This window comes from Trachemys scripta, chromosome 24 (genome assembly GCF_013100865.1).
Source record: "Trachemys scripta elegans isolate TJP31775 chromosome 24, CAS_Tse_1.0, whole genome shotgun sequence".
NCBI lineage: Eukaryota > Metazoa > Chordata > Testudines > Emydidae > Trachemys > Trachemys scripta.
The window spans coordinates 1,279,301-1,305,651 of record NC_048321.1 but is presented as its reverse complement, the minus strand read 5'-3'; the positions used below and the strand labels follow the sequence as shown (position 1 = coordinate 1,305,651).

Genomic DNA, 26,351 nt, shown 5'->3' with positions numbered 1-26,351 from the left:
AAACAAGCCTAAAAAGAGCCCAATCCATTTTTGCTCCCAACAAATAAGCCCCAAACAAGCCACACTTCAAAAGGGGTGATTTTGAAAAAGTTCCATAATTTATTTTTAGCAATAAGGTAGAGTACACACAACAAAAAGGTATATTATGAACTTGTAACCATTCTGCCAGATAGAAACCACAGAAAACAGGGACAGGTTCAATATGTTGGAGTTTCTTTCTTTCAACAACACTTTGAAAGAAAGTCTTCTCGTCTCTGCTCCGCCCCCTCCCCGCAGGTTCCCAACCACCCACCCCTTGTGCCTCTCCGGCCACTCTCCCGCCCACAGGCTCCCAACTGCCCACACCTCACACCTCTTCGGCCACTTTCCCGCCCACTGCTTGTGCCTCTCTGTCCCCTCCCCCCAGGCTCCCAACCGCCCACCCCTTCCCACCACTCCCCCTCCCACCACTCGCGCCTCTCTGGCCACGCCCTCACCCACCGCTTGCACCTCTTTGGCCCCTCTCCCAGGCTCCCACCACTTGCGCCTCTCTGTCCCCTCACCCCAGGCTCCCAACTGCCCACCTCTCATGCCTCTCCAGCCACTCCCCCTCCCACCACTCACACCTCTCTGTCCCCTCCCCTCATGCTCCCAACCACTCACTGCTGGCTTGCTCCTCTCTCTGCCTTCCCTCCCCCCCGCCACTCTAGAAGTGCTAAATAAACACATGGCCTGCAGATAAAGTGCTATGGTTTTAATTTAAAAGGCGGGGTTTTGGGGGGAGAAGTAAACTGGCCCCTTCTAGTTTTATTTAGAAACCTGCCAAAAGCACTAATCAGAGTTTCCCACAGATAGGTTCCTTTGGACTAAACCTCCTGTAGGACAGCTGAAAGGGAACTCTGAGCCTTCCTCTGCACCACGTGCAGTCCTCCCCTCACAGATGCTAAGGCACATGAAAATTGTCAGTATAGCATCAACAATATGCCAGGCTCGTTAGAAGGGTAATAAGACCCAGTCCCTGCCCCCAAAGAGTTCGTAGAAGGTAGACAACATACCAATGCAGGGAGATGGAAAGAAGGCAATAGAAAGCCACATACCTGAACATCAAAGTAAGGGGCAGTGTCTGGTTAGTTCCCTAATTTTTTTTAAGCATGTGTTAGCATGGAGGAGAGCGTGGGTACATGGCAGCTTGGTGCTGAGAGGGGGATCCAACCAAAGCACATGAAGTAAGAGTCGGTTCCCCAGGCTCTTGGTTCCCTGAATCCTTTCCCTCATTGGCCTGTAGTGCCTTGTCAATCAAGCTGACCTAGAGCGCTGGCCTCTCCCCATTGGCCCTGGGGACTAGCAGTCTCCTCCAGATTCTTTCTTTTGGTTGGAGGGATTGTGCAACTGGGAGCCAATCACACTCTCCGGCAGGAAATTCAAAAAAAAGCAGCAGCCACTCCCGGATTGGAAGCCCCAAACAAGCAACAATCAATAAGCCACTTAAAGAGCTGGGAAAGCCCAAAACCAAGCAACAAGCAACTCAAAGAAATTACAAGCCAAACCCTCTTAAAACAAGCAGAAATTAGCTTGTTTTGAGCCTAGTTGACAGTCGCCAACTGAAGTTGGTCAAATAAAAGATGTTACCTCACCCCCTTGTCTTTCTATTTGTTAAAATCAAGTCTAGAACAGCTTCCCCCCCCCCCTGTAGCTTTTTCAAACTTCTGAAATAAAAAGTTGTCTGCAATGCAGTCCAAGAATTTGTTGGATAGTCTGTGCCCCGCTGTGTTATTTTCCCAACATATATTTGGATAGTTGAAGTCCCCCATCACCACCAAATCTTGGGCTTTGGATGATTTTGTTAGTTGTTTAAAAAAAGCCTCATCCACCTCTTCCACCTGGTTAGGTGGCCTGTAGTAGACTCCTAGCATGACATCACCCTTGTTTTTTACCCCTTTTAGCCTAACCCAGAGAGACTCAACACTTCTGTTTCCTATGTCCATCTCCACCTCAGTCCAAGTGTGTACATTTTTAATATATAAGGCAACACCTCCTCCCTTTTTCCCCTGTCTATCCTTCCTGAGCAAGCTGTATCCATCCACACCAACATTCCAATCATGTATATTATCCCACCAAGTTTCAGTGATGCCAACAATGTCATAGTTGTGTTTATTTATTAGCACTTCCAGTTCTTCCTGCTTATTACCCATACTTCTCGCATTTGTATATAGGCATCTAAGATACTGGTTTGATCTTGCCTCCCAGTTTTGTCCTGACCCTCCTTTCTCTCTGTAAATATAGCCCACACTCCACCTTGTTTCCGACCCATCTCCCAGGTCTCCATGTTCCCCACTTACCTGTGGGCTTTGCTCATCTGTCCCCGTCGAACCTAGTTTAAAGCCCTCCTCACTAGGTTAGCCAGTCTGTGTCCAAATAGGGTCTTTCCCCTCCTTGAAAGGTGAACGCCATCTCGGCCTAGCAGTCCTTCCTCGAACATGTAAACCAGGACATGATAAGAGAGCAATCCTGGGCTTTAGGGGAATGTTGATAACTTACTGAAATCTGTTGTAGTGAAACAGTTTTGTAGGCAGCCATTCTTTGTTAGTTGTCATGATTTAGCATGGGCAAGCATGTGTCATAGAGAAACACTTTCTTACAGTACGAGGCATGATCTCTCCCACATAATGGACTATCAGAAATCATCAATAAATAAGATTCAGAAAAACACTGGAAGATTACATGTTTGGAGTCCTTTTGTAGCAGGACCTGCAAAGCAACAGTTATTTCTGGTTTTGTTTTATGTTTATTACATTCTTGTCGGGAATTTTTTTTTATAGGAGGTATATTTCCAAAGACCTTTTTTAAGAAAGACTGGTCTGGACATGTTGAAACATGTTTGGGCGTATCTGGACATGCATGACTTATTTTAAGTGGTACGTTTCTGAAATGAAACTGCACAACAATTTTGTGTGGGCAAGTAGGTGTCACTGGAGCCATTTACAGACAATGTTTTCCAACACCAGTTTGCAGCCGGGGCATAGCGCATACTGAAAAGGCACGGCAATAGAGGCAATGCAACAGCCTTGATGATGTAGGCTTGATGGGGGCTGTGCTTTGGTAGGCTTTGCACGAGGGGTTGAGTAATTGTGTGTTGATATGACACAGGGCCCACCACCCCTCCCCTCTCCCGCCCCGTGACGGGGAGCTCCATAAAAACATGCTTGACACAGTCATTTTCAACTGACACTTTATTTACAACACACACCATATTCCCCAGCATACTCGAACTTTTAGGGGTTTTTCTCAGCAGGGTTTTGTGATTTGCTGAACAAAGAAGACATTCAACATGCTGTATTCAACATTTATCCATCAGCTTGATTGTTTCCTCTAACGCTTTGTCTGGGTCCTCAGTCACTTTGTCGACCAGTTCTGCCCCTTGAGCTAAATGTTCCTGGATTAAACAGAGGCACTGCAGTACATATCCCAGTGTGATGATAATATTTAGAACACTCTCCATGCACAAATTGCCACTAATTCCTTTGATTTTACAGTTCACATCACCTACAGTCCAGTTCACACAGTTGTGACTCCTCTGCCCAGGGGCATCTATGAGTCACCCTGGGCAGTCCTCAAATTGTTTCTCTCTCAGGCAGTGCATAACGAGTCCATGCACAGCCACTTGCACAAGAGCACACATAACAGTTTTACAGTTCTGGCCTTGCACAGGCTTGATACCATATTTCTTCCTCAACATTAGACAGTATGGGCCTATAGAATAAGCACCTTCTTCTCTTTCAGAATCCTGCTGAGCATCTGGCATTCGGTCTGAGCAAAAACAGGATCAAGCCTAATTCATTTGCTCCAGCAGAGCAATCGGTGTCCAGATTCTCCAAATCCTCTGAGCATCTTCATACTTTTATATGATGTGCTTTTAAAACCTTTTACTCGTGTGTCAAGAGACCCCTTCAGCTCGCAGCTTTTACAATAAAAGAACTGCCTCTGGATGGGCTCAATCCAAAACTCTCTAGCCAATTGAATTACTGTGGCCAGGTCCCTTCCAAGACCCGAAACATTCTTACATACAACGTAGCTGTGACTCACTTCCGTACAAAATCATTTGGGTCTCCTGCCGGGGAGCCAGAGTCTCAAACAAACTTGGGTCAGTGGTCTGGCCTCATATTTCTCCTACACGTTGTCCTTGTGATCACATTCATTGCCAGCTATCCCTGTTGGCCCACTCCCATGACACGTCTCAAACACCATATGTGTCAATGGTATATTTGTTTCTTCATTTCCCACAATTTTCACCCATATAACATCTCTTTGTGAGCTGCTTGACTGCTGGTGCTGGCAAGGGACTTCTAGGCACTTCCATCTTCAACCAATAGGCCTCTTGAAACAGATCACTCACTTGTATGCGACAGCTGCGCTATACTCTTAGCCAATAGTTCAGGGCTAACCTTTCAAAAGTCCATGGATCTCCCGCCCTAAGTAAGAAGGAATTTCTGTTTAAGGGCATGGGAGGATGGGAGCTGTTGCACCCTTACTTTTGTATTATTTGTATATCTTATACTTTCCTGAGTCGGTTCTGTTACAACCCAGACCAAACCAAGCGTTCTGATGAAAAGACAGAGGAGGTAAATTTTATGTGCCTGTGGTGCCCGGGCTCCAGCAATATTCAGGGCCCGGGGGCCCAGCACCACCAATGTTCAGGACTGGGTCTCTCCCCTGGCCCCGCCTGCTGCCCTAGGCGCACATGTGATGGCAACCCCCCGGCACCCACCACAGGGGAAGCGAGTGGGCTTCCTGGACCTTAGAGGGGCCCTAGGAGCACATGAAGTGACAGTGGTGTGGGATGAGTGTGCTGCCAGGGGGGAGGAGGGACCCTTCCCCCAGAGCTTGCTGCTGCCAGAGGGGAGAGGGATGGGGGGAGTCCTCCTCTCTGGCCCCAGCCCTGGGGTAGCCTGCCTGCACTCCAGACTCCTCAGCCCCAGCCCCACCCCAGAGCCCCCAGCCAGAGCCCTCACCACCCCGCACCCCAACCCTCTGCCCCAGCCCTGAGCCCCCTTGTAGGGGGGCAGACTGCCCCACTCCCTGAGAGTATGTGCTGCGGCAGGCCAGTGAGCCTGCGCAGATGCATGGCCAATCAGCGGAGGGCTTATTGGGAGCCAATCAGGGCCCAGGTTGGAGACAGCCAATCAGGGCCAGGCTCAGCCCTATAAGAAGGCTGCTCAGGACAGGAGCAGGGAGTCTGTCCCAGGCCTTTGACAGGGGAAGGTCTGTCTCCCGGCTTGGAGACTAGCACCTGGGACAGTGCAGTGCCGGGCAGGCCCAGGGGAGCAGAGGGTAACTCCAGCCTGGAGTCTGTCAGGCTGCAGGCCCTGAAGCGAAGGGCCTAGCCGGTGCGAGGGGCCGAAGGGAAAGCGGCCCAGGGATGTGGACAGACAGAGGGAGAGAAGGAGGGCAGGACGGCTGCCACTAGAGGGTCCCTGGGTTGGGACCTAGAGTAGTGGGCGGGCCTGGGTCCCCCCCTTTCCCTCTTGCCTTGCACCCGGCCGATGGAGCAGCCATCTAGAACTGCACCAACCCCCTGCCAAGAGGGGAGTGACTTTGAGGGTGCAGTTGGTCACATCGGCCAGGATGCAGAGAGGCAGCTGATTGATTCCCCCCTGCCCCCAGAAGGGGGCGAGGATGGACTAAGGGGCACTGCCGGAGGGCAGTGGCTCGAAGAGGACGCCCCAAGCTTGAGAGCAACGTGGGTCCGGACACGCCAACCGAGGGCGAGACGATGGATGGGACACCACCAGGAGGGGGCGCTCCACTGGACAGAGCTAATTCCCCAGACAACCAGTAGGAGGCGCCAGGTGGTGAGTCCCAACCCCGTCACACCCCTCCTGCATGCTGAACCCCTCATCCACGACCCCACCCTGCAGCCCTCACCCCCGCAACCCAACCCTCTGCCCTAGCCCTGAGCCCCTCCCACACCCCAAATTCCTCATCCTCTAGGACCCTGGAATGTAATAATAAACAGAAATGTACCTGTTGCTTTGCAGGTCCTGCTACACAATGTCTCCAAGACTGTAATTCCCCAGTGTTTTCCTTAATCTTATTTATTGGTTATTTCATTGTCCATTGTATGGGGGAGATAATGCCTGGTAAAGGAGGGAAGTGTTTCTGAATGACACGGGCTTGCCTATGCTAAAGCATGACAACTAACAAAGAATGGCTGCCTATTAAACGGTTTCACTACGAAAGAGTTCAGTCAATTATCAATATTCCCCTAAAACTCAAGACTGCTCTCTGACCCCCATGACCTGGTTTACATGTTAAACTTTCAAACGTTTCTTTTTAAAATAAACTCTTTATCTGATAGGATGGAAACCTGTATGGTCAGCAAGAGAAGATGAAAAGACGACCGTTTAAAATTGGGGGGGGGGAAAAAAAAAGGCAAGAAAGGAGGGGTGGGGCCTTGCCCTTGGGGCTGTTTCTTCAGATAACCAAGGCAGCCACTTGAGCTGGCGCCTTAAGCCCAGCAAACTCCAGGCAGGGAGCCTGCCTTGCCCCTCCGCAGCACTCCAGGCACTGCTCTGCCCCCAAGGAAGGGGAATGCCACCGTTCCCATGGTGCAGAGCCTGTGATCAGTGCAGGACTTCCCCCAGGTCACACAGCAAGGGAGTGTCAGGATAAGGACCTGCCCCCTTGTCCTTCCCGAGCCCCTGCTCCTCCATGTGCAAAATGGCACTGGCAGAGTCAGGCCCTTTGTTACAGATGGGGAAGCCAAGGGGCAAAAAGGCTGCCTAGTGACTCGGCTGAGTGCCCGGGACCTTGGACTGGTCATGGCCAAGCCTCTCGCTGTCTCAGCTTCCCCAGATGCGAAACTGGGCTAAGGATATTTACCTGCCTCACGATCAAATACTTGCCAAGTGCAATGTAACGGCTCAGGGCTCTAGATCAGTGGTTTTCAACCTGTGGGCCACAGGCCCTGGGAGTCCACAGACCATGTCTAAGATTTCCAAAGGTCCGCACTGCCATTCGAAATGAAAAAAGGTTGAAACCCACTGCTCTAGATCTAATGACGTCAACACGGGTGCCTGATCTTCACCCCTCGGCAGGGGAGACCTTTGGCCAATGCAGCATCTGGGCAGAACCAGACTGACAGGGGCAAGGATATCAGAGGCAGACAGATACTGTGAGAGGCCCCTTGCCGTCACCACCACAGAAGGGTGATAGCTCGGCTCTGGGGCTTCCAGAGCATGCACCCAGTTCTCCAGAGTGCACTGCTTCCAGCAGCAATTCACAGTGTTGATCTCTAAAGCTCTGAGGTTTGAGCTAGGCCTGGCAGAGAGACCTGTCCCTCTATGTCACCAGAATGTTTGAGGCCTGCCAGGGCTCTTCTGCACAGCCCAGGATTTGGGGGGTAAGTGTAACAGTATTTGTATCGGGAACAGCATTTGTCTCAGCAATTCATGTCCTGGCTGCACTGACAGAACCTGAGTCTCTTCACAAGCAGGGCAGAAGTCAAGGCCCAGAGCTTTGGCTTGGGGGTGGGGTTTGGGGGGAAGGCTCGGTTAACTGGGGGGCATCTCTCACTGCCAGGACATGCCACGTGATGTTTGTGGGTATTTCATACACACACAGACTATGTAACAGGCAATAAGTACAACAAACACTGAGACCACTCTGTGCATGGGGAGTGTCTCTGTCAGTGGCTACAGCTGGCTAGGCTGGGCCCCACCCTGCATAGGAAAGGGTTAATAATGGCCATCACCCCATGAACAGCATGAAATTGGCTTGAACAGGCAATTCCAGACTCCGCCCTGGGACAGGATTAGTTGGACACATTTCCTCTTCCACCTCCACTCGGGGATAACTTCAGATAACTCCAGTGCCTGGAGATTGGCATTGCAGGGGCAGGTTTCAGGGCAGAGCAGCCCAGGGCCTCCCACCTCCCTTCTCCACGTTTCTGCCCCTCTGGGTCACTCTGCAGGTGAAGAACATGGAGAAGCTGCAGCTTTGGCTCCTCGTCCTCACTGGCCTCTCGGGAGCTGTCACCCAGGAAGGTAAGGGCAGAGCCTGCTGCACAGGGTGATCAGGGTGGAGTTGGTTAGGGCTGTAGACTTGGAGACTTCAGTTAAATCTTGAGTTAGGTCACAGGTGAGCTACCAGGGGTGCATTACAAACCCAAATCAGACTAGAGAGCAGCAGAAGCAAATCTCTCTGGTGCAGGAAAGACCCCTGCATTCTATCAGTCTTGGGGCAAATACTGCGTTAGTTAAATGTCTTGTGCATTTCTAATAATTACAGATGATTTTCTAACATAAGGCAACTCTGTACAACATCTTCCAGTGGCTAACGGTGAATTAATTGGTCGCTGAACAAAAAGTGGTAGTCTGGGTGCACATGATCACAACCTAATTGCTACATTTGTTATTTGCAAACACAACAATCACATATACATTTGGCACCCTAAAGAGGCCAATTTTCCAAATGTGAAAACAATCATGAGCCAAATTGATTGGGAGGAAAAAATTAAAAGGAAAATTGTGAGCAATAATTGGGGGTTGTTTATAGTCTTTTGTTAGGTTCTCAAAAAGCCACAGTTACAAAGAAGACTAAAAAAGCATCCTGGATAAAAAAGGAAGTGAAAGCAGAAAGGCACCGGTTTTAAAAACGAGTTTGCAGAGGCGAGCCTGGAACGTTATCACAAAAGTGGGGCAGAAGTGTCTGTCTCAGACCCGTGTTCCAAAGTGCCGTAAGAGCCACGTGCATGCTCACATTGTCCTGAACGTGGGGCTGCCTCACCAGGGCCAGGATGGTATAAAGCTGAGGTCACCTGGTCAAGGGGCTCCAGAGATGTGGTGTCAGGGTAGAAGGGACCTACCAGTAGACCTTCCTCATTCTAATAACTTGTTTTTTCACATCTCTGTGGGCAGCTCAAACAATGGCCCTGATCTGCCCCGGACTAGGATAACGGGATCAGATTTGAGCTCTGCTTCCCCAACACAGAGCTGGGCACTAGCTATTGTTACAAAGTTATTTGCTAGTCTGTCCTGCTCTAAACATTGGCATGTATCTGCAATATGTGCCAGAGGAGTGATTTAGCATGTGCCTGGCGAGATGGAGCATGTCAGGCCTGGGGTGCTGTGTGGTGGTACCCAACAATGTTGCAGAGAGGTGTTTATGCTGCAGTCACTGGGTGGCTTAGAGGCCCAGGCAGTACACTGTGCTCCCAAGAGTGCTGTGTTCCAGGCCTGTCCTTAGCAAGTTTCTGCAAATGTTGCTGTGTGTGCCTGCTTTCTGAGAGGGGAGCACAGGGCCTGCCTTTAGAAGCTGTTTGCCCAGAGGTGGCAGTATTAGGAGGGGTTGTCATTACCTGCACAAAATTCTCTGTTACTCACACACTCTAGGGACACCCACCTTTACCCAGTTCCTAGAGCTCAAGGCATAACCCTCTTAATTTAGGCACCCGCCCTTACCCAGTTCCTAGGGCTCAGGGTGTAATTTTCTGCGGGTTTGCAGGACCTTTTACCAGTGAAAGAGCCTTACACAGTAATATCCTACATAACCCTATTTATTAACAATCACCAAAAACAGACTGCACACACTACACATACAATGCTCACCACTCCCAATAAGGCACATGAACTTTTCCCTGCTGGCCAGTCAGGATCAGGTCCATCTGGGGGACTCCAGTTTCTGCACGGTGTCATTGGCAGAGTGTTGAGGTCTGGCAGCTCTGAGCTTGGGCTGTGTCCTGGAGTAGATTCCCAAAGAACGTCCTTTTGGACCCCAGTTGATATAGTGAAACTTGAGTCCTGCTTAGCTGAACCTTAACCAATCATTTTACTAAAACTTCACTAACCAAAGATTAAGTCCTGAGTCCACAGGGAAAGGGTGTTTGCCTGGAGGCCACAGAAGAGTAGGGCCCGGAGCCCACGGAGGGTTAAAGTTAGGTGCCTTTTGTCTGAAGCCCTAGGAACTGGGAAAGGGTGGGGTGCCTAAATTAAGAGGGTTATGCCTTGAGCCTTAAGAACTGGGTAAAGTTGGGTGCCCTTGAGAGTGTGAGTAACAGAATTTTGTGCGGGTAACAAATTTGGTGGAGAATGCTTGGGCAGCCTAAGGTCTTTTGGACTGAACTGATAGAATCTAACACAGTAAATAATAGCAGAGTACCTGTGCCTTCGGTCAGAGAGGGTCACTATCTATCTGGCAGAATGATCACCCCTGAGCAACAAGAGAGAAAGGGAAAGAAGAAAAGAGACCTGGAGCATTGGGGGCTAGTTGAAGAGCCCACCCTCCTTGCTAAATGGTTAGTGGGACAAAGCCTGTGCCCATGGGAAGGGACGGTTCAGTGAGGAAATCAGGATCAGGCCCAGACAAGTGGGCAGGCAACAGATAAAGAGATTGGAAAACAGGTTGGGAGCCCTGAGGGGCATACTGGCAGGAGTAAGGAAAGCAGTAAGTAAGCACAGGCATGGGGATTTCAGATCCCTGGGACAATACTTGGAATGGTGATATCTGGGCTGATGGAGGTGTCATTTTGGGAGATAAGCAAGTGATTTAAGGAAACAGAGTGCGAAGTTAACTCCACAGAAGCTGGAGGGAATTAAGCAGTGGAATGTAAAAATGTTAAAAAGGAAAAGTGTTATACAAAGAATTCTTGGTTTCTTTGCAGCCATTCTGAAGGGAAAATGGGCCCTTTTCCAAAGGAATGTCTGTAAATAAGCCAGGCAAAGAGACAATCTGATTTAAATCATTTGTGTACAATTTAGTCAAATTCGCTAAAAGAACATAAGGGGTTTCTATTGGAACTTAACTGCCCCCAAATGTATACAAATGTAATCTAGGTACAGCAGTATAAAAATTAAATCAGTGTAAGGGATGTTAAGCAAAAAAATATGTATGTATCTGTGTGTATGTATACATAAATATATTGTGTAAATACACCTCTACCCCCAACATAATGCTGTCCTTAGGAGCCAAAAATCTTACCGCATTATAGGTGAAACCTTGTTATATTGAACTTGCTCTGATCTGCTGGTGTGCGCAGCCCTGTCCCCCCCCCCCGCCCCGGAGCACTGCTTTACCATGTTATATCCGAATTCATGTTATATCAGGCCGCGTTATACCGGGGTAGAGGTGTATGTGGAGTGTTTAGGACCTAAACCAGCACTCCTGGCTTGTAAAACTCTGTTTTGTAGGTTTAAGATAAAGTGTTTTTTGTTTTGTTTTGTTTTCAAATAACACCACTAAAAATCCATTTGAATCTTTCATTCAAAGTTGCAAAACTGACAGACACTGTTTGCCAGACACAGGTAACTAGTGTTGTTTGACTTTCGTATTTAGCCTTTAACCCTTAAGGTACCTCAATGCTTTATAAAGTTCAATATCTTTTTATGCAGCAGGGCAGTCAAACCCAGGAGAATGGGAAGAGATTCTGGATTTGTTTTTTGGTAACAAAATAGCAGATAAGTGCTGTAGTAAAAGAATAAGAAATTTAAAAAGACAGTGCCTGTGATGGGTTGGATCACAGAAACCCCCTTGGGAACTGCCAACTGATGTGCCAAGACTACTTCTGCCCCTGCTTTCCCTGCCAGCTTGGGACTCCAGACAAGGCCGGCTCTAGGTTTTTTGCCTAAATAAATATTTTGGCTGCCCCCCACCCCAGCCCTGGGCTCCCCCCCGCTCCTTGCTGCCCCAGCCCTGGGCTCTCCCCCGCAACCTGCATCCTCCTGCTGTCCCAGCTCTGGGTCACTGGTAACTCGCTCCCAGGGCGGGTCATTCAGCAGGAATTTTGGATATGCACAGAACACAGACAGGATTGGTTCCCATATGGTTACAGAACTGCAGTAAAGTGGAACAGTTTTCAGCTTGTGTGATTGAAGGATGTCTGGATGCATATTATAAGACTGTCCTACATAAATGAGGAAAAGTTGAGGTGCCTTTATTATTCTTTTGTTCCACTCTTTGTTTCTATAGGGAATTTGCCAATGCAATCACTGTTTTCCTTTTAAACAAATAAAACAAACAAACAAAAAAAGCAATGACTGTTGACAATAGCAATTCCAGCCTAAAAATCACTGGGAAGCATTGCTTGCTCAATTTTATCCTACTTTTTCTACAGCAAGTTACAGTGGAGCAGTATATTTGATTTGGGAGAAATGAAGTAACAGCTGCCTAAATGGAGCTTGAGCACTCATGAATTTTGAAGGTGTTCAAATCTGGAAGGCAGGTGCTAGATTCCCTTTCTGAATATTAGCTATATCTGGAAAGGAAAAGTCAATTTCTGCTTCCATGGCTCAGAAGTGGAATTCCTCCTACGTGCCTGGTACTGTATCTAAAGCTGCCCAGGTCCTCTAGCAGAGCCTCCCCTCCCTTACATTTTAAAGTCTAGTGGGATCCACATACCTCCCTTGCTAGGCTTCAGATAGAGAGGTGCGCTGTCCCTTTAGTCCACCCAATTCCTTCTGTGGGGGCTGCAAGGTGTGGTCACACCAGTATCCCTAATCCAATCTGGGGAAGTCTTCTGAAGGGGATATCTGGGACAAAGCCTTCTACTCCTTGGGCTGGGCGCACTTGTCCCCCACTCACAGTGCCACCCCGTTCTAGCAGCCAGTTCTCCATTCACAGCAAGCTGCAGCATGGCTCAGCTACCTCACTCCCTCCCCCACCCTTTCCTGTTGATAGCTGCCAAGGGATTGCTGGGAAATGTAGTTCTTTCCCTGCTGCAGGGCTGGCTCTATAGGCAGGGAGCTAGGCAAGGAACTACAGATTCTGCAGCGTTGGGAGAGGGGAGGAAGTGAGCTTAATAAAAAAAGGATGGCCAGAATGCCGCCCCCTGCAAATGTGCTGCCCCAAGCACCTGCTTGTTTTGCTGGTGCCTAGAGCCGGCCCTGACTCCAGCACCCTGTCTTGTTGAGCCAGAAACGCCAGTCTGCTCCAACACAGACCCAGAGTCTGAACCACATGCCCCAAAGCTGCAGACTTAACTGAAAGCAACTTAAGAAGTATTCCTGTCTTTAACACTCAGATGCCCAACTCCCAATGGGGTCCAAATGCCAAATAAATCCGTTTTACCTTGTATAAAGCTTATACAGGGTAAATTCATAAATTGTTTGCCCTCTATAACACTGATAGAGAGATATGCACAGCTGTTTGCCCCCCCCCCCAGGTATTAATACATACTCTGGGTTAATTAATAAGTAAAAAGTGATTTGTTAAATACAGAAAGTAGGATTTATGTGGTTCCAAGTAATAGCAGACTGAACAAAGTGAATTACCAAGTAAAATAAAATAAAACATGCAAATCTAAGCCTAATACAGTAATAAAACTGAATACAGATAAAATCTCACCCTCAGAGATGTTTCAATAAGTTTCTTTCACAGATTCACAGACTGGATGCTTTCCTAGTCTGGGCACAATCCTTTCCCCTGGTACAGCCCTTGTTCCAGTTCAGGTGGTAACTTGGGGATTTCTCCTGATGGCTGCCCACTTTGTTCCACCCACTTATATATCTTTTGCATAAGGCGGGAATCCTCTGTCCCTCTCTGGGTTCCCAACCCCCCCTTCTCAATGGAAAAGCACCAGGTTAAAGATGGATTCCAGTTGAGGTTACATGATCGCATGTCACTGTAAGACTTCATTACCCACTTGCTAGCACACATGTACACAGGAAGACTTACAAGTAAAACAGAGCCATCTACAGTCAATTGTCCTGGTTAATGGGAGCCATCAAGATTCCAAACCACCACTAATGGCCCACACTTTGCATAATTACAGTAGGCCCTCAGAGTTGTATTTCATATTTTTAGTTTCAGATACAAGAGTGATACATTTATACAAATAGGATGACCACACTCAGTAGATTATAAGCTTTGTAATGATACCTTACAAGAGACTTTTTGCATGAAGCATATTCCAGTTACATTATATTCACACTCATTAGCATATTTTCATAAAATCATATAGAGTGCAGCGTCACAGTGCCCCTCTGGAGCAACAGCAGGGGTGAGGTGCACAAAACAAAAAAAGCAACATTAGGAATACTGAGATTTGAGGTGGCTCTGTGTAATCAGACTGTCACTTTGATAAAGGTACATGAAAACTCTGCGAGCACAAAAGAAACTGTTACACCTTATGTAAAAATTGATATGGCTAATATAATGTTATAAAAGTTAAACTATGAAAGGAATGTGCACTTTTCCCAGGACATGTGCAGTGTATATTGTTGAAGGGGTAAAAGAAATGCAAACAAAACATGCTACGTAATTAAAATCCTATTAGGGCTCCTAAAAGGAGCCACCATAGGTTGTGTTTTCTTTTTCAGATCTCTGTGTGTTTTGGAAGCAGGAGTTGAAAGTAAAAAGTAATCAAAACTCTGGTGGAAGTTGATTGTGTCCCTTTTGAAACAGAGTCTCTGAGCTCTGCTCATGGCTTTGGATAATTCCTCTGTTTTGCCTGCAAGCCAGAAAGCAACTGTGTCGATGCAAATTACCTGGCTGATAGAGGAAGGAGAGAACTGCGCATAAATGCCAGCACAAAGGAGCTGAAGATAATGAACATACCTGGTCAGCAAACAAACTACCTGAAACCCAAAGGCTCAAATTATGACCCTCCAGAGGAAGATGGGAAAAGAAGTCAACCCTAAGTAGAAAAAAAAATACTTTTTTGTGTGTATGACCAGTGCTAAAATCTGAAGACAAATACAAAAGGGGTCTGCTTATATGCACAACACTCCTACCTTTTAATTCATCAGACCCCAAGGATATAATTCATGGTATAACAAGATACCTTTAATAGACTTGATGCTAATGTTATTGTTAATATTAAACATTGGGATAAATTTAATGTTAATTAGTATCCCTGTAACAGTGTATACTGTGTATGATTTTTGGGAAAATGCTTTAAGGTCATATGCAACAAAGGGTCCTGTGGCACCTTTGAGACTAACAGAAGTACTGGGAGCATAAGCTTTCGTGGGTAAGAACCTCACTTCTTCAGATGCAAGTAATGGAAATCTCCAGAGGCAGGTATATATCAGTGTGGAGATAACGAGGTTAGTTCAGTCAGGGAGGGTAAGGTGCTCTGCTAGCAGTTGAGGTGTGAACACCAAGGGAGGAGAAACTGTTTCTGTAGTTGGATAGCCATTCACAGTCTTTGTTTAATCCTGATCTGATGGTGTCAAATTTGCAAATGAACTGGAGCTCAGCAGTTTCTCTTTGGAGTCTGGTCCTGAAGTTTTTTTGCTGTAAGATGGCAACCTTTACATCTGCTATTGTGTGGCCAGGGAGGTTGAAGTGTTCTCCTACAGGTTTTTGTATATTGCCATTCCTGATATCTGACTTGTGTCCATTTATCCTCTTGCGTAGTGACTGTCCAGTTTGGCCAATGTACATAGCAGAGGGGCATTGCTGGCATATGATGGCATATATAACATTGGTGGACGTGCAGGTGAATGAGCCGGTGATGTTGTAGCTGATCTGGTTAGGTCCAGTGATGGTGTTGCTGGTGTAGATATGTGGGAAATCCTGGACGCCCTATCATCACCAGCAACCATGCACCGCACCATAACAACTCTAACTCAGGAACCAACCCATGCAACAAACCTCAATGCCAACTCTGCCCACATATGCCAGTATGGCAACAGCAAGGTGAAAAGAATTTGTTATTGTTAGCAGGGACTATGGAATCAATACAAGAAAATGTGTCCTTGGCATTAGCCTGTACACAGGCCCAGGAAATAAGTGAGCAGTTGGTCATTCAAATAATCTGGGAAGGCATGCAAGGAAATTTACCTTTGGAATTAAAAAGTTGTGGGAAAATGTTACAGAAGGGGAGAGACAATTAATGGCGTGGTGGAAATTGGTAAATTTTACCCTAAATAAAGATACAATGGTTCTACAAGCATATGTAGTAACTGTACACCCCAGTCTAACTATTGATATATATCCAGTGGTATCTGTGGGAATCCAGCTAACAAAAAACCTGGTTATATATTCCACTGATCATCATTCCTGGGCATGTAAAGGAAACCAACAATGGAAAACCATTAACATATTTCAGTGTGTGGTCCATGAAAATTTGAGATATGTGTGTGAGGATCAAAACATTTACAAGAAAGAGATAAATGTTTCTATGTTAAAGTCAAAGGAATCCAAAGATGTATGTTTAATATATTCACTGAACAAAAGTCAGCTGTTGTATATGCAGGAAGGGGATGTGTTTGTGTTAGAAATCATTGTCCAGTGGTAGTAGTAGACAATAAGGAATTGTATTTTATGACTTATTTAGTTAATAGATGTTTTTGCAACATTACAAAGATTAAAAGTTGTGATTTTGAATACTATGTACCTGTATGGACTGTAAACTACTTGAAGTTTAAACCACAATTGTAACGCCTGTAACCTTAGGCATGAATATGACCATGATAAGAAAATTGTTAATCCATCCTATGTTACATTCGCATTTACAAGATATTGCAAAGACAGGAGAACAAATACGTATTGAAGTACAACGTGATAATACAGAAATCACTCATGTACTGAAAACTATTGCAGATGCAGAACGTCACTCCTGGTGGGAAACACTATTAGGGTAGTCGCCTTCTGCAACTGGTATGCTAAATATAATGGTTCGCCCGATTGTGATGATCATTGGAATGCAATTGGCTTTATTAGTGAGCATAATAGCTTTGGCTTGCTGGATGAAGAAAACTGTTAGAAGACTACAGGAAGCTGGCATGCCAAGTCAAATAAGACCCTTGTTAATTATACCCAGGAGGCAAGCCCAAGCTCAGCAGGTCTGAGTATTGGACTCCTGGAAAGGTAATGATGGCTTTGGTAAAAGCCTCATTAAGCAGGGGACTGTACGGATAAGGCCTTTGTCTGCAGCCATATTGTAAGGCCTAAAGCCTAAGGTCTTTGTCAGCAGCGACATTAAAAGAGCAGCCGAGCAGCAGCCATTAGCTGAGAAGCAGGAAGTCACATCCTCACATTCCATCTAAATTACTTTAAGGCCTGATCTACACCACAGGGTTAGGTTGAATTTAGCCGCGTTAGATCGATTTAAAAATAACCTGCATCCACACAACCAACCCCGTTCCATCAACCTAAAGGTCTCTTAAAATTGACTTCTGTACTCCTCCCCGAGGAGGGGAGTAGCTCTAAAATCGACCTTGCTGGGTCAAATTTGGGGTAGTGTGGACACAAATCGACAGTATTGGGCTCCGGGAGCTATCCCAGAGTGCTCCATTGTGACCGCTCTGGACAGCACTTTGAACTCCGATGCACTAGCCAGGTATACAGGAAAAGCCCCAGGAACTTTTTAATTTCATTTCCTGTTTTGTCAGCGTGGCGAACTCAGCAGCACAGGTGACCATGCAGTCCCCCCAGAATCGTAGAATGTTTCTACGCTCCCCCTATCATCTCCGTCCCTGAGGTTATCTCATATTAGAAGGCAAAAAAAATGCACTCGTGATGACATGTTTTCAGGCCTCATGCAGTCCTCCTGCACTGATAGGGCACAGCTTAATGCATGGAGGCATTCAGTGGCAGAGGCCAGGAAAGAATTAAATGAGCACAAAGAGCGGAGGCAGGACGCGATGCTGAGGCTAATGGGAGAGCAAATGGACACGATGAAGCACCTGTTGGAGCTGCAGGAAAGCCAACAAGAGCACAGACCCCCGCTGCATCCACTGTATAACCGCCTCCCCTCCTCCCCATGTTCCATAGCCTCCTCACCCAGACGCCCAAGAATGCGGGGGGAGAACCTCCGGGCACCCAGCCACTCCACTCCAGAGGATGGCCCAAGCAACAGAAGGCTGTCATTCAAACAGTTTGATTTTTAGTGTGGCTACAATAAGCATTGTGGCCTTGCCCTTCCTTCCTCTCCTACCCCACCTGGGCTACCTTGTCCATTATCTCTCTTTTTTTTTTTTAATTAATAAAGAAAGAATGCATGGTTTCAAAACAATAGTTACTTTATTTCAAAGGGGGGGAGGGTGATTGGCTTACAAGGAATTAAAATCAACAAAGGGGGTGGGTTTGCATCAAGGAGAAACACACACAACTGTCACACCGAAGGTTGGCCGGTCGTGAAACTGGTTTTCAAAGCCTCTCTGATGTGCAGCACGCCTTGCTGTGCTCTTCTAATCGCCCTGGTGTCTGGCTGCTCAAAATCGGATGTCAGGCGATTTGCCTCAACCTCCCATCCTGCCATAAACATCTCCCCCTTACTCTCACAGCTATTATGGAGCACACAGCAAGCAGCAATAACAATGGGAATGTTGGTTGCGCTGAGGTCTGACCAACAGCGCCAGTGAGCTTTTAAACATCCAAAGGCACATTCTACCACCATTCTCCACTTGCTCAGCCTATAGTTTAACTGAGCAGGCTCCATGCTTGCCATGGTATGGCATATGCACGGGTAACCCAGGAAAAAAGGCGCGAAACGATTGTCTGCCATTGCTTTCATGGAGGGAGGAGCGACTGACGACATGTACCCAAAACCATCAGGCATTGGGAGCTTAACCCAGAATTCCAATAGGCGGCAGAGGCTGTGGGAACTATGGGATAGCTACCCACAGTGCACCGCTCTGTAAGTCGATGCTAGCCACGGTAGTGAGGACGCACTCCGCTGACTTAATGTGCTTAGTGTGGACATATGCAATCGACTGTATAAAATCGATTTCTAAAAATCAATTTCTATAAAATCGACCTAATTTCGTAGTGTAGACACACCCTAAAACACTGTAATATCAGGCTGTTAAGAAGAAGACCCCCTCCTAATAGCACCCACTATCACCAGATCAGGGTGGTCAAACTTACTGGCCCGCATACGAAAATCTTCAGAAGTTCGAGAGCCGGGGCACACCAGCCGGAGCGGGGCTTCTTCCCTGTGGGGAGGAGGGTGTCCAGGCTTCAGACCCACTCCTGCTGAATCCCTGAGCCCCAGCAGAAGTGCCCCATGGGGCTGAAACCCCGAGACCCCCCTTCCCGCTGGGCAGAAGCCCTTAGCCCCCCACCACCCCGCTGCAGAGCAGAAGCCCCAAGTTCTCCCCCCCACACACACCATCAGTCTGGTAGGCAGAGAATGGGAGGAATGGGGGGGACTCTGCAAGCTGCAGTTTAATTGTAAAAGAGCCGCATGCAGCTCGCGAGCCACAGTTTGGCCACCCGTGCCCTAGATATTGAACCCAGCCCTTGTTGCTGCCAACAGCAGCTGTCAGACTGGTTACACCATTGTACATTAGGCCATTATGTTTCTACAGAAAACAAACATTTAATGGACACAAAACACTGAAACCAGTGTAAAGCCTTGTAAACAGTTTTTGAAACACGAATACATTTGAAATATAATTTATTAGGCAGAACGTCTGCCATTGTTCCTTACACAGACGTACCCCCTTTGCCACTGTTACACACACTGAGCAAGTTTTCAATGCAGAATTTGTACTTCTGTACTTTGGCACAAATCTGTGAGCACAGTGGCCTGGATTGTATTCCAGAGACATTTTCTCAGGCCCTTTCCTGCCTGCTAAGACTAAAATGCCTTGTCCTCTCTGGATTTTTGCCGCAGAGTAGCTCCTGCACCTTAGTTACCCTGAGATTAGATAAAAGACAACAAAAGGGCTAAAGTTACAAAGGGACATTGGCATGGCACTGCTCAGTGTCACAAGGCCTCGCTTTTAGGCACCTAGAAAGTCACAGGAATGCCCTGCGATTCACAAAGCTTGACTCAGACACCTGAGCTCTATAGACAATGAATGGGGGGGGAGGTGAGAGGCACCTGACACTGCCACTCACACAGCTGAGCTAGGCGGGGAACCATCAAGGCAGCCAAAGGGAGATGCAGAGCAGAGGGATGTGTCCTAAGCCCCGCCCCCTCACAGAATTCTGTACCTAGCTCTGCGAATGGTGACCCCTCTCCAGGAGTCAGGTGGCTTGGGTGCCTAAGCTGGCTCTTGAGAGATGGTGCTAGGGAGGTGCCTAACTCCACCCAAAACAGCTGCAGGAGGAGGAGCTGGTGCCCCCCTTCTAACCTTTAGCCCAAGGGTTGGAGCATCACCTGGGATGCGGCAGACCCCTGTTCAAATCTTTTCTCCCCCTCTGCCTGAGGGGAGAATTGATCCTCGGTCTCCCACATCCCAGCTGTGTGTGCCACCCACTGGGCTAGAAGCTGGGTGGTGACACTATGTCCTCCTCATCCTGCCAGATTTGAATGGGACCCAATCCAGTAGGCAGCCCTGAGAACACCTACCGGATCGGTCCCCACACACAAGATAAGCTTCTCCGCCCCCCTCTCCCACCCCCACCCCGTCTTCCCTGGTTTGCGATTCACGCTGGGGCTTATGTGGGAGATAGGTGTCTAGATGCCTAGAGGGAGGCAGCCATGCGCAGGCCCAAAGGCAGAAGCTTAGGTGCCTAAGGAACTTTTACCCTGAAAATGTAGGTGCTGAGTGAGTTTAGGTGCCCAAGGGTGTGGCGGGAGTTTGGAGTGGAGCCTAAAATTGGGATGTAGGCACCTAAACCTTTGTGAATCTGGCTCTAAGTCTCTGTGATGTGGCCATAATATGTAGTATTCATGCCTGGCTTCTTCAGAGTTTCATACGAACATCAGCATCCTCCTTTACCAAACGTTTCTCAGAGCTGTCAGCAAAACCATCCCTCGCAGCAGACACTCACCAGCTCTTTCATTGACCAGCCACTGATATCACAGGGCTGTCTTCAGCAGCTATATTTATAACATATCCCCCCCCACCCCCGCCAACTCTGATTGGCTCAGCGACACAAGAAGGTGAGTAAATGGGGAGTGACCTGTCAGGTGATTTACCTATAATGAAAACATCCTACACAGCTTCAGAAACAAATACAAAGCCTGTCTAGTAACTGCCACACCCTCAGACATTTGCCTGGGAGCACATAGTTAGTAATAGATAAGGATTATATCACCTGTGGTTTGCAAGCAGGCAGAGGCCCGCGGCCCCCCTACCCCAGCCCGGGCAGAGAGCTGCAGCTGCAGTGTGACGTCCCAGGGGATCCTGGGTAAGGAGCTCCCCTCCCCCTCACCTCTCCCCTTGGCTGCTCTTGCTCTAGTAGCCCCCTTCCCAGCACCCCCACCCTGCGCCCAAGAGCTCCCCCCTCCCCCCATTGCATCCACCACACCCTGCAGCCAAAACACTTACACCGCCCACAGTGCCCACCCCCACCCTGCACCCATAGAGCTCACCCCTCCCCTCCCATCGCACCCATCTCCACCCTGACCCCTAGTGCCCAATCTTCCCCCTCCCATCATGCCCGCTCCACCCTGCACCCATAGCGCTCGCCCGTCCGCCTCCCATCACCCCCACCCCCACCCTGACCCCTAGTGCCCAATCTTCCCTCCCATCATGCCCGCCCCACCCTGCACCCATAGAGCTCGCCCTTCCCCCTCCTCTCACACCCACATCCACCCTGCACCCATGGCGCTCGCCCCTCCCCCTCCCGTCACACCCACCTCCACCCTGGGCCCATAGTGCTCACCCTTCCCCCTCCCATCACACCCACTCCCACCTTGAGCTCATAGCGCTCACCCCTCCCCCTCCCATCATATTCACCCCCACCCTGTGCCCATAGCGCATGCCCCTCCCCCTCCCATCACCTCCACCCCAACCCTGTGCCCATAGCGCACACCCCTCCCCCTCCCATCACACCCACCCTGCACCTGTAGCACTCACCCTTCCCCCTCCCATTGCACCCACCCCGACCCTGGGCCTGTAGTGTTCGCCCCTCCCCCTCCCATCATGCCCACCCTGCACCCATCGGTAGGGCCCAGGACACAACATGGGTCACACCAGGATCATCCCCACAGGGCGGGAAATGCTGAACACCCCCCCTGCAGCTTTTGCTGAGCCCTGCGCTGTGCATGGAGCAGTGAGATCAGACCTGTCGGAGCACAAACTTTCCACCCCACACCCGCAGAAAGTGGGATGCTGGGTTCAGAGTATAGACCACCCAGTGCAGGACTAGCCAGGCGCCTCCCTGTGGCCACTTGCCTGCTCTCTGAGTTCTTGCCCTGAGCACGATTGCCACATTGGGAATCTGTGCTGCCTTTCGGGACAAGCCCCACGTACCCCGCTCCCTAGGAGATCCAGGCCTGGCTCTGCCCTGCCCTGCCTCGTGCCCACGTCATTGCAGAGGGGGTAGCACACGCTGCCAGATCTCACTAGTAGCATTATACGCGGCCTCTGCACTCGCCCCATCCTGGTGTGACCGACGAGAGAAAGTGCCTGGCGACAGAGGACCAGGCCTCTTGGCGCTGGTGTCCTTCACCGGCTGTTGGGGAATAGCTGCAGCATTGCTGTGTGCTGATATCACCTGCCGGGGCCTGCCCCAGAGGCGCTGCTGTGGGACTGCAGTCAGACCTGTCCCAATGTGTGCCCCTCGGGAAAGCACTCCTTATCTCTCACTAACCCCCCTCCTCTTAGCCCCCTGGAGTTCCTGTGGACAAAGGAAGGCAGCGATGTCCCCCTGCAGATAAACCCTGACCGCATCCTCACCCTTCCTCCCGTCGGCAAGAATGAAACTGGCACCTACATCTGCACGGCCACCAGTGCCTGGGGCAGCTCTGTGGCCAAGTACAGCCTGGAGATGATCGGTACGTCCCTGCAGCTCTCGGCCCCAGTAAGGGCACATGGCAGCAGCCAGGGCACTGAGCTCCCTCCTGCCCCCACCGGAGGGGGCTTTCGCCAGCACCAGCATCCACTTTTGTGCCCTGTCTCCTGGTGAGCAAAGTGCCAATGTGGCCATGGGCTGACGGGCCCTTTCAATTAAAAGAGCCTCATTCGAATGCTGCTTCCCCAGGAGCGTGCTGTCTGGGACTTGGGGAAGGTGGCCGTGGGGTCCATCTGTCCCCAGCCCCAGAGACAGCAGGGGGCTGTTCACTTCTCCACTTCCCTGTGACCAGCAGGGGGTGCAGTGTGTACCCACCTCTCCCCTCTCCTCCAGGGTGCAGATCCAATGATGCCTGGGGAGGAGGTAGGTGCCAGGGCCAATGCAAAGCACCCAGGATGGGAAAGGCCCCCAGCCCACTCCTGCTCTCCTTGCTCAGGCACAGTGGCTGGGCGGGGAATAGGGGACGGTCTCAGTGAAGGCAACAGCCCCTGACCCAAAGTGCCCCATCCAGATTCACGTTCTGAATCCCTGCAGCCAGGCAGCCCTGCAGCTGTTACCTCCCCGCAGCCAGCGCTCGCCGTGCCCACCTCCGGAGTGTCCGCACGCTGGCTGGGGGCCACACGCAGCCCCAGCGCTCGCCCTGCCCACCCCCGAAGTGTCCGCACACTGGCTGGGGGTTACACGCGGCCCCAGCCCTCGCCCTGCCCACCTCCGGAGTGTCTGCACGCTGCCTGGGATCACACACGGCCCCAGCGCTCGCCCTGCCCACTGCCAGAGTGTCCGCACGCTGCCTGGGGGTCACACACGGCCCCAGCGCTTACCCTGCCCACCCCCAGAGTGTCCGCACACTGGCTGAGCGTCACACGCAGCCCCAGCCCTCGCCCTGTCCACCTCCGGAGTGTCCACACGCTGCCTGGGAGTCACACACGGCCCCAGCGGTCGTCCTGCCCACCCCCGGAGTGTCCGCACGCTGGCTGGGGGTTAGATTGGGGGCTAGCTGTAGGGCCCAGGTTTCCCTGTCCCATCCGGTGCCCATGGCCACTCACTCAAAGGTGCAGAGGAAAGTGTCGGGCTCATCATCGGGGCCCATTTTACAAAGGCCCAACCCCGTAGTGTGGGTGCCATCTCCCCTCAAGGAATTCAGTAGTTTCTGCAGGAGTTGTTGCTGCAACCCCACCTGCTCCTTAATAAAGTCCTGTAAAGTCCTCCGCTGCACGGCCTGCCAGGCGAGTAGAGCCCATCTCTCCATCTGGGGGGATTGCTGGAAGGCCTGCAGCACCTTCTGCATCTCCTCCTGCTGCTGAGCCAGCCGCTGCAGGGTTCCCTCCATCTCCAGGTTGCCAAACTGTAGCTCTGGCACAAAAGGATCTCGGACAAGCTCCCACATGTCACGGGGTGCACGGCCGGCCCCTCTTCTTCTGGGGCTGGTTGCCCTCCCAAATAAGTCCAGGGGACTTCAACTCTGTGCAACACCCGTATCCTTTATTCTTTAAGCATTTAAAATCCAACCACCAGTGTCCAACTATATACAATCCGTATAGGTGTCTCGCCTACCGCAGGCTGGGTCAGTAACCAGCTAGAGGGCGTCCACCTCCCTCCCTGACTGACCTCTTTCTGGCTCCTTCCCAGCCTTTGTAGCGGCTGCCTATCAGGCTGGCAGGTGTTGCCAGTTGCCAGGCAGACATAAGGCTTTTCAACTAGCCCCAATCTATCCCTCTTAATTGGGGCTGGGATAGCAGGGTGTGGGAGGCGTTGAGGGCATTAGCAGAGCTGGGTACGGCCCAGGGCTGGGATAGCATGGTGCGGGGGAGTGAGGGGCACTGACAGAATTTGGTTAGCCTCAGAGCTGGGATAGCAGGGCGGGGGGAATCGGGGGCATTGGCAGAGCTGGGTACGACCCAGGGCTGGGATAGCAGGGCGGGGGGAATCAGGGGCATTGGCAGAGCTGGATACGACCCAGGGCTGGGATAGCAGGGTGGGGGGAATTGGGGGCATTGGCAGAGCTGGGTCGGATCCAGGGCCAGGGTAGTGAGGTGAGGGTGATTGAGGGACATTGGCAGAGCTGGGTTGGCCTCAGGGCTGGGATAGCACGGTGGGGGGGGAGATTTAGGGGCCTCAGCGGTTAACTAGGAAGAGTGGTACCAATCAGGTCTCTTACCCTGACAAAGAAACACCCCCCACCCATCTCCCTTCTCCTCCCAGACCTCTTCCGTAAGGTGTTTGTTTTCCCGAGAGCATCCAACGACTCCTATGTTATCCTGAAGCCGAAGCCAGAGCAGCCACTGCAGAATTTTACCGTGTGTCTGAGATCCTACACTGACCTGCCCCGGCCATACGCCCTCTTCTCCTATGCCACCAAGGCCTATGACGACGAGATCCTGCTCTTCAAATCCAGCTCCAGGGAGTACAGACTATACGTGGGGGGGGAATTTGTGACCTTCAGAGTCCCAGAGACCCGTATGGACTGGGAGCACGTCTGTGCCACCTGGGAATCCGCCACGGGCATAGCCGAGCTTTGGGTGAACGGGAAGCCCTTACCCAGGAAAGGGCTGCGGAAAGGCTACTCCGTCAGTACTGAGGCTGTGATCATCCTGGGGCAGGAGCAGGACTCCTTCGGGGGCGGGTTTGATTTATATAATTCTTTTACAGGTGAAATGACTGACGTGTACATGTGGGACCATGTCCTCTATGACATGCAATCTATAATGTGGGGTGGGTCCTTTTCCCGCTACATCTTTGGCTGGAATAATTTGCACTATGAATTAGTAGGTGATGTGTTCCTGAAACACAGGCTGTTATTCTGATCCTGTGAGCACAGGCCGCATTCAGTAGCGGTGCAGCCCCGGCCAAAGCTCCAACTCCTGCTGTCTGCTTTCAGAGAGTGACCTGCCCCCGGGGCGTGCTGTCTGCAGCTATGAACCAGACATGCCAAACCCGCAGCAAAAACGCAGAAATTGGGCTTGTTTTTGGCTTAATTGGCTTGTGAGTTGCTTGTTGGCTAGTTTTGGCTTGTAGCTTGTGGCTTCTTATTTTTTTTTATTGGCTCCCAGCAAGCAGGGGGCAAGCTGGGGCAAGGGGCAAGCAGGGGCAAGAGAGAGAGAGAGCCAGGGGTGCTCAGCGGGCCCACCACAGTCCCAGACTGCACGCCAGGGGATCTGGTCACATAGAGTGTTGGGGTTCTTAGGGATTGGCTTGTTTTGGCCTTGTTTTGAAATGAGATTAGCTTGATTTTTGGTTTATTGTGAAAGTCGGGGTTCTTATTTACCACTTGAAAGTTGGCAACTGTGCCATAAACCCTGGCAAGTCTAGCACAAAGGAGAATGTGATCTCCAGCCCCTGGGGTTTGTGCCATTCCCTGTCGCACACACTGGGCCTAAGCACAGAGCTGAGAGAGGCTGGGAGGTGCTGTCTAGGCCTCCCACCCTGGGCCCCAGCACTGGATGCTCCTCAGTCAGCTTTCCAGTGCTTGGTCCAGTCTGCTCATAAATGTACCTGGCATCAGGGCTGGTGCGGCTCTCCGTGAGCTTCCCTGCTCACCGCAGATCTCAGGGGCAGGATGGGATCCTGACGTGCACTCAGTACCATTTGCCTGGGTTCCTCCCACTAATCTGGTGAATTCTGACTTGCAGAGCTGCGCCGGGCCCTGCCTTTCACTGCTGGGATAAGCCCTTGGCACAGGCAGACCCAAATCCCATTGGCTTTTCATGCAGCCACACTGCATTGCAAACTCCTGCCCATTC

At 50.2% G+C, this 26,351-nt stretch overlaps 1 protein-coding gene across 1 annotated transcript; it reads left to right on the top strand.

The window, feature by feature from the left end:
* Positions 1 to 14,875: 14,875 nt before the first annotated feature.
* Positions 14,876 to 25,655, top strand: CRP (C-reactive protein). The gene is made up of 5 exons (XM_034756931.1): positions 14,876 to 14,895; positions 15,623 to 15,705; positions 20,928 to 21,003; positions 22,425 to 22,594; positions 24,814 to 25,655. Exons 1-5 carry the CDS (start codon positions 14,876 to 14,878, stop codon positions 25,413 to 25,415), a joined length of 951 nt encoding a protein of 316 aa, XP_034612822.1. The 3' UTR covers positions 25,416 to 25,655.
* The last annotated feature ends 696 nt before the right edge of the window (positions 25,656 to 26,351 follow it).

Bases quoted from the DNA above. Each gene is read 5' to 3' on its own strand.
- CRP (XM_034756931.1), top strand. From the start codon at position 14,876: ATGCAACAAAGGGTCCTGTG. The intron at 14,896-15,622 runs GCACCTTTGAGA...AGGTGAAAAGAA, and splicing joins ATGCAACAAAGGGTCCTGTG to TTTGTTATTGTTAGCAGGGA. The intron at 15,706-20,927 runs GTGAGCAGTTGG...GTTTGCAAGCAG, and splicing joins TACACAGGCCCAGGAAATAA to GCAGAGGCCCGCGGCCCCCC.